Source organism: Emydura macquarii, unplaced genomic scaffold (assembly GCF_026122565.2).
Source record: "Emydura macquarii macquarii isolate MOO-44397 ecotype Brisbane River unplaced genomic scaffold, CSIRO-AGI_Emac_v2 contig_2422, whole genome shotgun sequence".
Lineage (NCBI taxonomy): Eukaryota > Metazoa > Chordata > Testudines > Chelidae > Emydura > Emydura macquarii.
In genome coordinates this window covers 25,974,079-25,989,706 of record NW_027132559.1, presented here as the reverse complement: position 1 = coordinate 25,989,706, position 15,628 = coordinate 25,974,079, and the positions used below count along the sequence as shown (strand labels likewise).

The 15,628-nt window shown below is 42.5% G+C and overlaps 1 protein-coding gene across 1 annotated transcript in view; it reads left to right on the top strand.

The window, feature by feature from the left end:
- The window catches only part of SCIN (scinderin), a 72,263-nt gene that overhangs the window by 16,154 nt on the left and 40,481 nt on the right, over positions 1 to 15,628 (top strand). The window contains exon 4 of the mRNA XM_067562125.1: positions 13,735 to 13,884. Coding sequence (XP_067418226.1) covers positions 13,735 to 13,884 — 150 coding nt within the window. The remainder of the gene's footprint in view (positions 1 to 13,734; positions 13,885 to 15,628) is intronic.

Genomic DNA, 15,628 nt, shown 5'->3' with positions numbered 1-15,628 from the left:
TGTCTAGGGCAACAATCCAGTGGTCACCTCTCCATCTCTATTCCCCCACTTTGGGGACAGGTTGTCTTGTTTTTACAGTGCTTGGGATTCAGTTACCATAGACAGATGGTTCCTAAGCACTGTTCGATTGTGTTATACACTTCCTATCCATCTCTCCTCCCTGTCCTGCTTCAAGGACCCCTTGCATGAGACATTGCTTCTGGAGCAGGTTCAGTCCCTACTTGCTTTGGGGGCTGTAGTGGAAGTTTCCTATCAGCATCACAGACAGGCATTTTACTCTCAGTATTTCCTGGTTCCCAAACCCAAGGGAGAGAGGAGACCTATCCTTGACCTCCACAACCTCAATAAATACATCAGGTACATCAGATTCTGGATGGTCACCCTAGCATCTATCCTCCCTACATGAAATCACTATGACTAGTTTCCTGCCCTGGACTTTCAGGATGTTTATTTTCTTGTAGCAATTCTCCCAAGCCACAGGAGGTTTCTCTGGTTTGTCATGGCGAACCGGCTCTATCAGTACACCATGCTCTCTTTTGGTCTGTCCTCTACTCCCTGGGTTTTTACCAAATGCATGGTTGTAGTGACAGCGTTACTCAGGAAGAGAGGAATTCATATCTTCCCATATCTGGACAATTAATTACTGAGGGGCAAGTCCAGAGAAGTCCTCTGTCATGTTCAGTTCACATTACAATTACCCAACAGCCTAGGTGTTATCCTAAGCAGAGGATAACCAACACTGGTCCAAATCGAGATCATTGGGACCTTGATAGCCTGATTTCAAGAGCATTTCTACCGACCCACTGATTCCATGCAATTCACCACCTATGTCTGGAACTGCAGTCTCAACCTTCAAACACAGCCCGAGTATGCCTGAGGTGTAGACTACTCATGGCCTACACAGATAGTCCAATTTGCCAGATTGCACCTTTATTCTCTTCAAATGTGGCTGAAGTCACTATCATCTGAATTGTCATCCTTTGGACAGACTGATCTGGCTTCCTCTGTCAATCCTGGACTCCTTACAGTGGTGGATGGTTCATGTACCAGGGAGCTCCCTTTGCTAAGTCCCCATCGACCAGGACTGTTATCACTGGATGCCTCCTTAATAGGTTGGAGAATGCTTTTGGGGATGCTGAAAGTTCAATGCCTGTGGCTGGAACAAGAAGCTTCTCTGCATATCAATGTCCTGGAGCTTTGTGCCATCTACAGTGCCCGTCAGTCCTTTCAAGATCACATCCTGGACTTGGTGGTAAACACCCTTACCGACAATACCACCGTAATGGCTTATGTGAACACATGGAGGGAGCATACTGCAACATGCTGTATCAGGAGGTGTCCTACAGTCCATCTTTGTGGTCTGGGGCATTCCAGTGATCGACCTGTGTGCCATGAGAGACTACAAGAAATGCCAGTTGTTTTGTTCTCCGGGGGTCAGTCTGGGCTTCCCAACTGATGCTTTCACCTGAGCTAGGAGTCAGCATTCCTGTATGCTTGCCCTCCAATTCTGATCATCCCACAGGTCATTCTCAAGGTGAAATTGGATCATGCAAGGCTCATTCTCGTTGCTCCAGCATGGCTGAGACCGTGCCAGTTCTCTGACCGCCTCATGTTATCAGTTTGACACATATCCCTTCCTCTTCACCCTGACCTCTTGTCTCTGCATCATGGTCAGATTTTGCATCCAGCACTCAGCTCCCTGCATCTTATGGTGTGGCTGCTGCATGGTTAGATGAAGAGAAGGAACAATGTTTGGAGGTGGTCTGGCAAATCTTGCTTAATAGTAGAAAACCAGAGCAGCCTATTTGACCAAATGGAAGTGGTTCTCAATGTGGTCATTAGTCTGGGGAGTTCAACTGCAGCAGACTGGTATCCAGGACATCTTGGAGTATCTGTTACACCTTTTGTCTTCTGGGCTTGCACTTTATTAGTTGAGAGTGCAACTGCTGGTGATTTTACCTTTTCGTCCAGCCCTCCTCAGGAAGTCCAATATTTTCTAACTCCATGATGGCAAGGTTCTTGAAAGGAATCACTCATCTCTACCTGCTGGTAAAAAAAATTGGTTCCTTTATGGGATATTAATACTGTCTTAGTGGCTCTTATGGGACCTCTGTTTGAGTCTCTGGCAACTTATTTCTCTCTTCTGTGTCAGAAAACTGCTTTCCTGGTGACAATAACATCTGAAAGGAGATTGTGATTTGCAGGCTTTGATGGCAGAGCCTCCTTACGTGCAGTTTTCCAAAGAGAAAGTAATCCTGTGGGTGCACCCTAAATTTTTATCTAAAGTGGTTTCTCAGTTTCATTTGAACCAAGTTATATATTATATAGTTCTTCCTTAAACCACATTCAGCCCCTGAGAAGCAGCATCTTCACATGTTGGATGTTTGACTTTTTACCTGGATATGACTATACCTTTCCATTCTTCATTTCATCTCTTTGTTTCATATGCGGACCAAGCAGTCTCTTCACAGATGATCTCCAGGTGGATAACTTCCTGTATCGTGACAGCATACGAAATACCTCAGATTGCATCTGCTCAAAGGGCATGAGCTCTTCCTGTGAAGGCCCTGGCAACATCGATGGCGTTTTTAAATGATGTTTCTATATTGGGCATTTGCAGGGCTGCCACTTGGTCCTCTGTACATGTTTACAAACCACTGTGCCATTACTGCTGCATCCAGATCAGATGCAAACTTTTGGGAAGGCCTAATCCTGCAGTCCTTGTGTAAACAGAGCCATACATCCTGCGAGTACTGCTTGTGAGCCATCTACATGGAATACATGGCTGCATCTAGTCGAAGAAACAATGGCTACTTACCTGTGTTGTAACTATTGTTCTTCCAGCTGTAGATGTGATGCTCCGTCCCCTTTGCACTGAAGTCCTTACTCTTCATCTTTGGTGCAGAGGAATTGAGGGGTGATGGGGGCAACACCACCCTTATATAGCCAGTGGAGGGATTAGGCCACAGGACATGAGTGCTGTCCATATGGGTACCACTAGGCAAAGTTCTGTGGTTTCGGGGCACTGGGGGCGCACATACCTACATGGTATACATGTGTGCATCCAGAGACAATGCGTATCTGCTGATAACGGTGGGGGCATGTGACCAGTGTGGGCCCCCCACACACACACGCGTCGCCTTTGTGTGCATCACATCTGAAAGAACAACCGTTACAATATAGGTGAGTAACTCTTATTTTGAGGAGCTAGATGTTTCCTTCACAAACAAGGAACAGGACAGAGACACCACTAGAAATGTGGACCTGTTACTATGCCCGTTTGTACACTGCAGCTCCAATGGGGAAAGGTCTATGAGCAATTGTCTGTGCCCAGACACACATCAGTCAGTTAGTGCATACACTGCAGTCAACAGTGCATGGAAAATGTGACTCACCTGCACCTTAAAGACTTGAAAACCATAAAGCAAATAAAATCCAACTTTTTTTTTTCAAATCATGATTTTTAAAGTCAGTCCTGATTTTTTGGGGGGCCTGACTCAAACTTTTGAACTCTGAGGCTTGGCAGTAGTCTAATCCTGTCCTCACTGGTAGGATTGTGGCAGGAGATGTAACATTGAACAGCATCCATGCACCTCCTACCTGTATCAGCCAGGGCACGATTTGAATCTCTTATTATTTTAACGTATCATCTCCATACACACATTGGTAACCAGTTATGCACACAAGTAGTCCCATAGACTTGAATTCAGTGAAACTACTCATGTGAATAGCTGCTCACCAGTGTGAGGAAGGAGATAATTTGTCCTACAGTGACATTGGGAGTATATAATAGAGATGGATATAAAGCACCATACATACCAGTAACAAAACACAGCTCTGTAACATACATAGTTACTCTGTTTCCTCTCAAGCTGACTGTTAATATCGTTTCAGAAAGGGACTTCTGAAAAATAAACAAGGTTTAGCACAGGAATTACTCATGAATGAAGGTGCTGTTTTGAGAAGAGTAAGCATTTGAAAGCTAGTCTCACGCCAATGGATATTTGATTTGTCAGCCTTCCAATTCAGATTAATGCTCGTAAAGTAAGACTTAAAATAGTTTAACGCATGGTGCCATTATGGAATTGTGACAGAACTGAGTGAATTCAAGATAAATGTGATGTATTGCGGTCCCTGTTCAGCAAGATCATTTAAGTACGTGAATAAACCCATTTATGTTTAAACACTCAAATGTTAGTTAAAGCACATGCTTAAATACCTTTCTGAATCTGTGTCTGGTAGATCAAAGATATAATGATCAGCGGTGGCCAGAAAAGATTATATATAAATTCTCCTGTTTAAATTGTTAAAAACCAAAAGCTGACTAGAGATTGTGTCAATTACATTAGACAATATAGAATTTATAAAGGTGATTTATAAATCACTCTCCCCCGGCCGAAATATTTTTTTTAATCAGGAGGTCTCTTTACATGCTTTTTAAATAATGAAATTTTCATTTTTTGAATATGTTCAGATTTTTTTTTAATTCCAGAATAAAATGATTTTGGCAAGGTTTCTGAAAGCTTATGGCACCCAGTGCTTTGGTCATTTATTTATTAGAAAATCTTGTGTTAAATGTAGTAAAAATAAAAATATATTTTTCTCTTCACCATGTCTCAAATTGACATGGAAAGACTTTGTCACTGCTCCCTGCTATTAAATTATATATCCTATACCTGACGTTCAGCATGTAATATTTTTCCTATAAACAATATTTTGTACTGCATACATTTTTAATGTGCATTCTAATTCTGCAGCTCAGATGAAGATAGTAAAAATAATACTTTGAACTTATAGCACTGAAAACCAAATCAGTGGTTGACACACGACTTAATTCTCACAACACTTCTATGTGATAGGCACAGTATGCATCATCAGGGCCCAAGCATAGTTTTTTGGGGCCCAGTACAAACTTGTAACACGGGCTCCCTCCCCCACACATACCACAATCCCTCATCCCATACATACAATCTCATGAGCCATGAAAAAAGTTTGAATTCTGAAATTACTGTTACATATTCTACATTTCTGAAAAATGCCCTCCCCCCGTACCCCACTATTTTTGTTTAACATAACACCCAGCCTGGGCATCCTACAAGTTTACTGACTATTTTTTTAACTTTTTGGCCATTATAAAGGTATTATATCCTGAGATTTTTTTATTCTAATGGACCAGTGTGACTGCAACCATTTTATAATCAGGCCAATTAACTTTAAAGCTTTATTTTTCTAGCCTTTTTCATTGCAAAATCATGAATTATCCCCCCCAAGTTAATTTCTCTTGCAAGTTCACACTCAGTAGACAAGATAGCTAGGTAGCTTACCCGTTCTTTTCAGGCCACAAGCTTTGTGGCTTTTCAGGACACAAGCCTGGATCTTTGAAAAGACAAGAATCAGATAGTGTAGCACTGCTCTCTCCTGCTTCTTGTAAACCTTCTCAATGTGGTGGTGCTAATGGTGATACTACCTGGCTATCTTCAAGCATTAGATTGGAGTTATATGATGCATGTTCTGGCAGCTTTTCATTGTCATCAATTGCCAGTGCCACAGACACAGTCTCTATATTGAAATAATTTTCATTTTGATTTTGTTCATCTGCTTCCCTAGTTAGTATATTGCCTGACTGCAGAAAGGCCTTGTCTGATTTGAAAAACTGGAGGATAGATTGGTGTCCGTTAGCGTCTTTTAGTTCCCTTTCTTTTACCTCTAACACTGCTTCTGATTGGCTCCAGCAAATCTCACAAGATCTGGACAATAGCTACATAGATACAGGGAAATATGTTTCTATAAATATCCTCAAGCATGATCTACAATTTAGTCTCAATTTTTTCCTCATGGTAATGGGGGTTGCAGCCTGTATAGGGCTCCCCAGGGCCTCTGGGCCCCAGTAAAGTGTACCCTTCTCCCCACCCCCATATGGGGGCTCTGTGCATCATACAGTATGTATCATCCATTTGACAGATGACTAACTTGCTTAAGGTTGTATAGCTAGCCACTTAAAGGCCAAGAATAAAACCCAGGAACCCTGACTATCTACTGCATTAGCTGCTACATCATGCTCAGTTCCTAAAGTAAACATTTCCTGTGTGAATCCCCTCCCCTCTTCCTGGGGTTTCTCACTTGATTAAGAACTTTCTAAAAATTGATTGATAGTCTAGGATTAACTCTTGATGGTAATATTGTTTTCTTCCACAAATTTCAAATTGAATCACATAGTTTTGTGTAAAATTGGATTGTTGCAAAACCTGTTTACATGTTTTTGTATGCTTTCTTGCAATCATTTTTTTTCCTAAATAAATTGAAATTAAATTGGAGTATGCTGGTCCATGTGGACTGTGGCCGTATAGTGATTGTTAATAATGGAAATTGTAAAGGCCTACTTAAATTGCTGTACATAGGCAACAGACTTAAAAATTACAATTAAAATATAAATATAGATATGAATATATGTACACAAAAATTAGACTGGAAGCCCAGGTGTATAATATCCTGGATAACATTTTTATCTTTGATCTAGTAGAGACAGTGGACCATATCCTCACCTGATGTAAATGGCAGGTTCCACTGAGGTCAACGGAGTTATACTAATTTATAGCAGCTGAGGATCTGGTATCGGACCCTGGCTCCAAACCTCAGCTTCAATTCCTGACACACCCACCCTGTGAGCTGAGGTGGGGGAAGGGGGACTCAGCCACAGGCCCAGTCCCAGTCCAACAGCTCCTGGAGCAGGCACCTAAAGCACCCTCAGCAGCAGCTGCTGTCACACAATCTTCATCCCTCTCTCTTGGGAGCAGACGGAAGGGGGTCAGCAGCACCATGGCCAGACTCCGCAGCAGGCCCTGGAGGCTTGCGCAGCAGCAAGGAGGGCAGCAGCACCCTCTCAGTTCCTGCAGCTGCCACCCAGGTGACTTTTTGTGGCTCTGGGAGCAAGCCACATCAACCCCCACCTCCGCATGGTGTGCTGTGCTGTGCTGCCTGCTTGAAGACCAGGAGTGCAGCCCTTGTGGCAGGACAGAGACCCCCCCTTCTGCCAGGGTGCAACCCCACAAACAGGAAGGGGGGGGGGTCCCAGAGCTCCTACTTTCCTCTCCACATGCTGCATCTCTTAGGTGCAGAAGCTGCCTCCATTCTTCCTTGTCCTGGCATCCTGGAGCTGGGAACCCAAAAAGTAACCCAGCTGCTGCTCCCCTCCTCCCCATGTTCCAGGCTAGGGTTTAAATTGATGAAAGGGGAAGGGGGAGAGACCAATCGCTTCCCTCCTTCCCCAGCTGGCCAATGGGTGGATAGAGCGTCTGGAGCCCCCCCTCCCCTCCACAGCCTCCAGTGAATGCTCCCCTCCCCTTCCTTTTGGGGCTGTCCTAGTCTCTTCCTGTCTGATCCAGTTTTCCACCCATTCATGCAGGTGCATGCAGATGAACAGGATATCTGTGCAGATGGAGCTAGCCTCTTAGGGTGTGTCTACCCTGCAATTAAACATCTGCAGCTGACCTCTGTCAACTGAGGTGAGCTTGTGGGGCTGTAAAATTGCAGTGGAGATGTTTATGCTCCTCCTGGAGCCTGGGCTCCCGGACCTTGTGCGGGGTGTGTTCCAGAGCCCGGGATTCCAGCCTGAGCATAGACATCTACACTGCGAATACAGCCCTACAGCCTGAGCCCCATGAGCCTGAGTCAGCTGACACCGAGCCAGCTGCCAATGTTTAATTACAGTGTAGATAGAGCCCTGGTGATTTCCCAGGATCTGCCATGCTTTGGGCTGGGTGGAAGTTTGCAAATATCATGCCTGCCCTAATGGGGGTGATCTGAGAGGATCTAGATGTGATCTCCTTGTGGAGATTTTCTCCCACAAAACCCCCTCCCACAGGCTTAATAGGAGGAGTGATCAAACCATTGTGTCCTGCTTTTAAAAAAAAATACCTTTCCTCGGCTCACCATGTCTAGATCACGTTTAATTCCACTGTGAATAAAAACCAAAATAACTCATAGAATCATAGACTCATAGAGTTGGAAGGGACCTCAGGAGGTCATCTAGTCCAACCCCCTGCTCAAAGCAGGACTAACCTCAGCTATATCATCCCAGCGAGGGCTTTGTCAAGCCTCAGCTTAAAAACCTCTAAAGATGGAGATTCCACCACCTCCCTAGGTAACCCATTCCAGTGCTTCACCACTCTCCTAGTGAAAAACGTTTTTCTAATGTCCAACCTAGACCTCCCCCCCTGCAACTTGAGACCGTTGCTCCTTGTTCTGTCATCTGGCACCACCGAGAACAGCCTAGCCCCATCCTCCCTGGAACCCCCTTTCAGGTAGTTAAAGGCCGCTATCAAATCCCCCTCATTCTTCTCTTTTGCAGACTAAACAAGCCCAGTTCCCTTAGCCTCTCCTCATAAGTCCTGTGCTCCAGCCCCCTAATCATTTTTGTTGCCCTCCGCTGTACTCTCTCCAACTTGTCCACATCCTTTTTGTAGTGGGGGGCCCAAAACTGGACACAGTATTCTAAATGCAGCCTTACCAATGCCGAATAGAGGGGAATAATCACTTCCTGTGACCTGCTGGCAATGCCCCTCCTAATGCAGCCCAATATGCCATTAGCCTTCTTGACAACCAGCTTTTTATCCACTATTACCCCCAGGTCCTTTTCTGCAGAGCTGCTGCCTAGCTCGTCGGTCCCCAGTCTATAACTGTGCATGGGATTCTTCCTTCCTAAGTGGAGGACTCTGCACTTTTCTTTGTTGAACCTCATTAGATTACTTTTGGCCCAATCCTCCAGTTTGTTTAGGTCACTCTGTATCCTATCCCTACCTTCCAGGGTATCTACCACTCCCCCAGCTTAGTGTCATCCACAAACTTGCTGAGGGTACAATCTACCCCATCCTCCAGATCATTAATGAAGATGTTGAACAAAACCGGCCCCAGGACCGACCCCTGGGGCACTCTGCTTGTGACCGGTTGCCAGCTAGACATGGAGCCATTGATCACTACTCGTTGAGCCCTATGCTCTAGCCAGTTCTCTATCCATTTTATAGTCCATTCATCCAACCCATACTTCTTTAACTTGCTGATAAGAATACTGTGAGAGACAGTATCAAAAACTTTGCTAAAGTCAGGGTATATCACATCCACCGCCTTCCCTACATCCACAGAGCCAGTCACCTCATCATAGAAAGCAATCAGGTTGGTCAGGCATGACTTTCCCTTGGTGAATCCGTGTTGACTGTTCCTGATCACCTTCCTCTCTTCCAAGTGCCTTAAAATGGATTCCTTAAGGACCTGCTCCATGATTTTTCCAGGGATTGAAGTGAGGCTGACCGGTCTGTAGTTCCCTGGATCCTCTTTTCTCCTTTTTTTGAAGATGGGCACTATATTTCCTTTTTCCAGACCTCAGGGACCTCCCCCTGTTGCCACGAGCTTTCAAAGATAATAGCCAATGGCTCTGAAATCACCCCAGCCAACTCCCTCAGCACCCTCGGGTGCATTGCATCCAGCCCCATGGACCTGTGTATGTCTAATCCTTCTAAATAGTCTTGGACCCGTTCCTTCAGCACTGAGGGATGTTTGCCTCCTTCCCATTCTGTGCCACCCAGTACAGTAGTCTGGGAGCTGATCTTGTCTGTGAAGACAGAGGCAAAAAAGGCATTGAGTACCTCAGCTTTCTCCACATCCTCCGTCACTAGGTCGCCATGTTAATCCCACTGTAGAAAACTGGGACTAAGATGTAGTCACTAGTGATTTTAGGTACCTTGATTTTTGGGTGTCCAACCTGAAACACCTTAAAGGGGCTTGATTTTCAGAAAGTGCTGAGAACGAGGTCCCCTTAAGATGTATCAAGATGGGACCCCAACACTTCTAATAATCTTGGCCTTAATTTTTTAAATGCAAATGACAGATCAGTGTCAGTATTGTTAATATTGTAGTGTATATTTATAGAGCCATGATCAGGGTCCAAACAGCTAGGCAATGTTTATTTAAGGAACAGAGTCAAGGTGCAAAGAATATTACTCATGCAGTTGAAAACTGGTGAACTTTTAACCTTAATTAAATACAGGAGAGAGATTTTTTCAATTTGCAAAGCACACGGTGATAAGGCAAGATTTCCCTAATCTCTTGAATTAATTTTGTAGACATAAAGAAAACATATTTTGTTTCTCTTCCTTGTTGCTTCTATATCTTGTGAGATATAACAAACTCTTATTTATTGCTGATATATCTTCAGTGGTCCCAGCATTTCTCATAGATGTTTGAAATCAGCTAAATTGGAAGCTAAAGTAAAAAAAGCCAAGATGGGAATGAAAAGTAAGCCTGAAACATATGTGTTTGAGTGTTTAACTTCTGCAGAAGTGTAATATGAACAAAACAGAAAGTCTTTGAGAATTTAGGAAGTCATTGAAAAAAATAAAATGTGACTATATCTAAGAAATAGATGGAGAAAAATAGTTTGGATAAAATGATAACCCCCTTGACTTTCACTTAAACTTAAAGAATACCTTTACTGAAGTTTCAAAAAGCTTGTTCCTTTTTTTTCTCTTATTACCTTGACCTCCATGATTCAGCCTCTTGTGAGAAAACCAGAAGTATAATGAGACTATTTTTTTCAGTGTTTGCAGTCTAAATCCAAGTACTAACAACAATCTTGCAGATAAAGAGGTGAACTTCTGAGTGCTTCACAGAACTGAATTCTAAGTCTTTTGAGATGTGTCCGTCATTAAGGCCTTGTTTATAAATGGATCAAACTAACTGGCAAAGCTATTGCAAAATAAACTATCCCACAATAGTTATTTTATAATAATTCCCCTGTGCGTACACTATTCCAGAATAAAAATGACTATTCCATGGTAATTACTCCATTCACAAAGCCAAGTAATTATTCTGAAATAAAATCAATTTTATTTTTAAAAAGAGTTTCCACATGGAATGGTTACAGTGGAATAGCTGTACCAATCAATTTCCTCTGTGTAGATGAGACCGAAAATAAATGTGATTTTAGGAATAAAATAAGAAGCTGAATGGAATTATAGATGTGAGAAGGATTTCTGAGAAGAGACATCTTGTTTATAACTCCGCTCTCTCCCTCCTCTGTTCAATGAATAATAAAATAACACTAAACACTATATCTGAGATCTCCCGCTATCTTCATATGGGTTGTTGTATTTGTTTACAAAGAGAGTTAATTTTATGCAGTATGATTACAAAGGAAAATATTTGTTTCGCAGTATTGGTTTATTACCTTATGCTTCACTAAGTCCCAATGTCTTTTCTCTATCATTCATTACACACACCTTATTTGTTCAGTATTTATTTTCAATACATCCTTATAATATTTTTGGCTTTGATAAATGTTTTGTCTACATTTGTTGAGTGGGTTAAATAAGGTGATGTTACATGGTCTTCCTAAAACATCTCTGATTTCCTAATCTCATCCTTAGTTTTGTGGTCGGACTTGATTGTTTTTTGAATAAAAATATATAGTAAATGAGACAGGATTTACAATGGTTTTTACTCTATACTTAGGTTTGGCAGAAATCAATTTTTTGAATCATTTTGATGGATAATATGGCTTGCCTAACTTTAAATTTTGATTATTAGTGATGGAAATATTTTTTTCCATTGGTTTCTTTGTGTACAGTGAAATTGACGTTTACTGAAGTTTACCAATAAAAACATAATTCTTCCAAGCCTACCTATACTCGTGTAGCACAATAACATGTGTAAGTTCTAAACAATAACTTTATCTGACTTCTCTTGATACAGATCTAGAATACTTCATGACAAAATCTTGTTTTAAAGATGGGTCAAGAAGGCACTATTTGAATGAGATTAGATTTATCCAAATTTGAAGCCAAGATTTTGGCTCTGGATTGTGCATATCTCACAAGGTACACTGGCCTTGTAAGTTCAAACACATCCAAACCAGAATGGGGAAAACTGGCCCCTCTGCTTTTGACTCAGACCCAAGATCAAAATGATAAAGGCAGGTTCAAAGATATAGGGATTCAAAAATGAACCCCCTGAAATTTGAAGGGATTCAGATTTGCACTTCTGGTTGTAGCTTACCTCTAGTCTTGATAAAAGTCTACAACAGTTTGTTGGGGACAGATTCTTAAAATGGGTAACCACTTGGTGGGGAATGGACTAGACTGTGAGATCAAATGGGTTTTATTCCATATGTTTGAGTTTCCTTAAATCAGTCGAAACCAGCTTTGAGTAGGTTACCTGCTGCCTGTTCTAGACATAGCAAGCTAGCTACCATTTGCAAGTAGGTGCTCTCATTGACTTGCACAGCCAAGCAGTATTTCATAACCCACTTGTCTGAAAGTGAAACTTCAGTGACTATAACACTTCCATAGGAATTTTGGAGGCAGTCTGCAAGGAAGAGTTTAAAAATTGTGATTCAGAATTTGGGCTACATTATTTTTTATTCCATTGATCAAAACTTTACACATCAGTTATTTACCTGTGAAGCTACTGAGAAACCATGCTCCTCCTACTATCTGTACCATATCCAGAGATACAAACCAGTTCAGCCAGTTGTTTAACCTCCTTTTTTAAAGATGAAAATATTAATTATTTAGTGACAATCCTGGTTGTTAAAAATGTGGTGTGTATATTGTGTAGCTTTTGCCATTGCTACTATATCTGAGTCCCTGCAGAATTATGCAAAAAATATTTCAAATTAACACTGTCCAAAAAAAAAAAAAAAAAAGTAACTAGAAATATTAGCTGACCAGTTCCCTTTAGACTAACTCCTTCCAGTTCAACCTCCAGAATTTCTTCGTCCTCTTCTGCTCTGCCTATGTTTTCAGCAAGTGCTACAAAGACCAAAATCTGTTTTCTTTACCCCGACACATATTCTGCAACGAGGATGGATTATCTGTTTTGTGAAACATTTCACCTGCTCTCAACAAACTTTAGTCATTGTGACACTGTCAACAGAAGGATCTCCATGGTGATAACTAGAGCTTGGAAGGGCCTACCTAGGACCTGACCCAGATTCAATGAAATCTTTGCATGGACTTCACATGGTTTTAGATCAGACCCCTGGTGAGCAAACACTCCAATTCAGAAGAGCTTTATTGAAGGCGAATATAGATTTGCTCTCTTGGAAGTTCCTTTGAGTGTCCCTGATTGTAGTGACGTGTCAAAGCAGGAGTGGGCCTACATGAAAATGACAGTCTAAAATGAAGGGTCCTCAAAATAGGAATTAGCAGACCAATTTGAAGGACCTTTGTCCCATTTTTGAGAACCAGACTCAAAATTCTGAAATGTTTGGGTGAGGTTTCTTTGGTTCTGGTTTCTGACAGGATTCAGAAGTGGAACTGTCTAAGTTCCATAAAAGGGGCTGAGCTCTGAGTGTTACTCATTGGAGAGGAAGTGCCAGAAATGTCATGACTGAGATTGGGTAAGACGTTTCTCATGAAGAAACTCAAGCGGTTCAGCTTGTTTAGACAGGCTAGATATTTTGCAGTTCTGAACCAATCCCAAGCCCTAGTGCACTAGACACTATGGTGAGAGAGGCTATATGAATACTTTAGTTATAGCCCCACTCTAAATGACATGGAAATAATCTTTTGAGACAGATCCTCAGCTGGTCTAATTTGGGGTAACTCCATTACATTCAATGATGCTATGCTGATTTACACAACCTGACAGTCTGGCCCTTTGTGTTTTAAAGTTCTAAAGTATTTCATAATTCTGCCCTATGCTGATTCTGATGGCTGAAGTATCTGTACTAATTTATTTTAGGAAATTTACCAGTGGAGTGGCTCGACATGCAATAAATATGAGCGTCTGAAGGCTAATCAAGTTGCTGTTGGCATTCGGGACAATGAGAGGAATGGAAGATCTCAGTTACATGTTATAGAAGAAGGAAGTGAGCCGAGAGAACTTATAAAGGTATTGTAAATGTGTTGTCAGTTCAAATACATCCAAACTGCTGGGCATGTCTTGCTGCCATACTGCTTCACCTCAGGATATGTCATCCGATCTCATAATCTAAGCAGGACTGGATCCAGTCTTTACATAGAAGAGATCCTCACTGGCTACCCAGCAGCTTCATTGCTCTGTGGTAAGAGGGCAGTGAACACAACAGCTGCTAGGCACTCTTCCCCCTGAGTTAAGACTGAGCTAGTGCCTGAGCATAGTGCTACAAGATGATTTACCCCCTTTAAGTGCTGTCTTTCATGGCCCTTTTGGAAAGGTAAGAATGTTAGCCCTTGGGTCCTGAACAAATCCCAACTGAGGAATTACATTCTACAGGCATAAAATCATCCCTCAGTTTTCCTAGCAATGTTATTCATTTCCTCTCCTACCTAATACTCTCATAGGGCTTGGTCTTATGCTTTTTGAAGTCAATGGCAAAGTTCCCTCAATGGTACAGGATCAGGCTATACAAAATTGAGGGGGAGGTGGATGAAGGAGAGAGATGGGTGGGGGGAGTGCCCTGAAAAGCTTGGGAGTGAACTTGTGAAGGGAGTGTAACAAACAAAATGAAGGAGTTGGGAGGGAGGACAAAGGTCCTCGTGCATTGTTTTGGGACATCACAGCTATTAGAAGCACACTTTGCTATGGAGCTAACCCATGGGGACTGAGTAAGTTCCTTTTCATCATATATGGCAAAATTATTTTTCATACACAGAAATATTTAAAATAACAACAGGAGACTTTCAAAACCGTCATGTGAAAAGAATGTCACTTAGCTGAGTCAGGCCATGTCTACACTATGGGGATGATACAGCGCTGTAGCTGTGCTAGCATAACCCCATAGAGTAGACACAGCTTACACCAACAGAAAAGATCGTTCTGTCAGTGTAGTGCTGTCACCTCCCCGAATGACATTAGCTAGGTTGATGGAAGCATTCTTCTGTTGACCCAGCAGCGTCTACACTGGGAGTTAGGCTGGCATAGTTACTTTGCTCTGTGGTTTGGATTTTTCATACCCCTGAGTGATGTACCTTTGTCAACCTAAATTTTCAGTATAGACCGGGCCTCAGGGCTTCTCTATACTTGAAACGCTACGGCAGCCCAACTGCAGTGCTGCAGCTGTGCTGCTGTAGCGCTTCAGTGTAGACACTGCCTCTGCCAATGAGAGAGGTTCTCCCATTGGTGTAGGCAATCCACCTCCCCAAGAGGTGATAGCTAGGTCAGTGGAAGAATTCTTCTGTTGACCTCGCACTGTCTATGCTGGCAGTTAGGTCGGCTTAATTACATCACTCATGGGTTTTTTTTCACACCCTTGAGTGACATTGCTGGGCTGACCTAACATTTTAGTGTAAATCAGGCCCCAATCTTTTTCATTTAAGCTCTGAAAGTGCTTTCCATTATGGACTGGCTCCATGCTGCAGCAGAGTTTTCTAGTAGCTGGGATATCACAGACTTACGCGTTCCTGGGCATCACGGAGGGGCAGGTAGATGACACATCATCAGGGACCTCAGCACCTTAATGATGAACGGGTGTAACTTTTTGTCATTTATAATATGTACTATGTAGTGAGACCGGAGCTAGCTGAGAAAGGGACGTGTGTGTGGGAGCTGGGGGTGGGTGGGATGGGGTAGGATTGCTTAAGGGATGGGAACCCTTTTTAAAAAAAATAAATTTAGTCAATTTCAGCCAGCTCTAGAGTAGATCAAAAAATGGGGG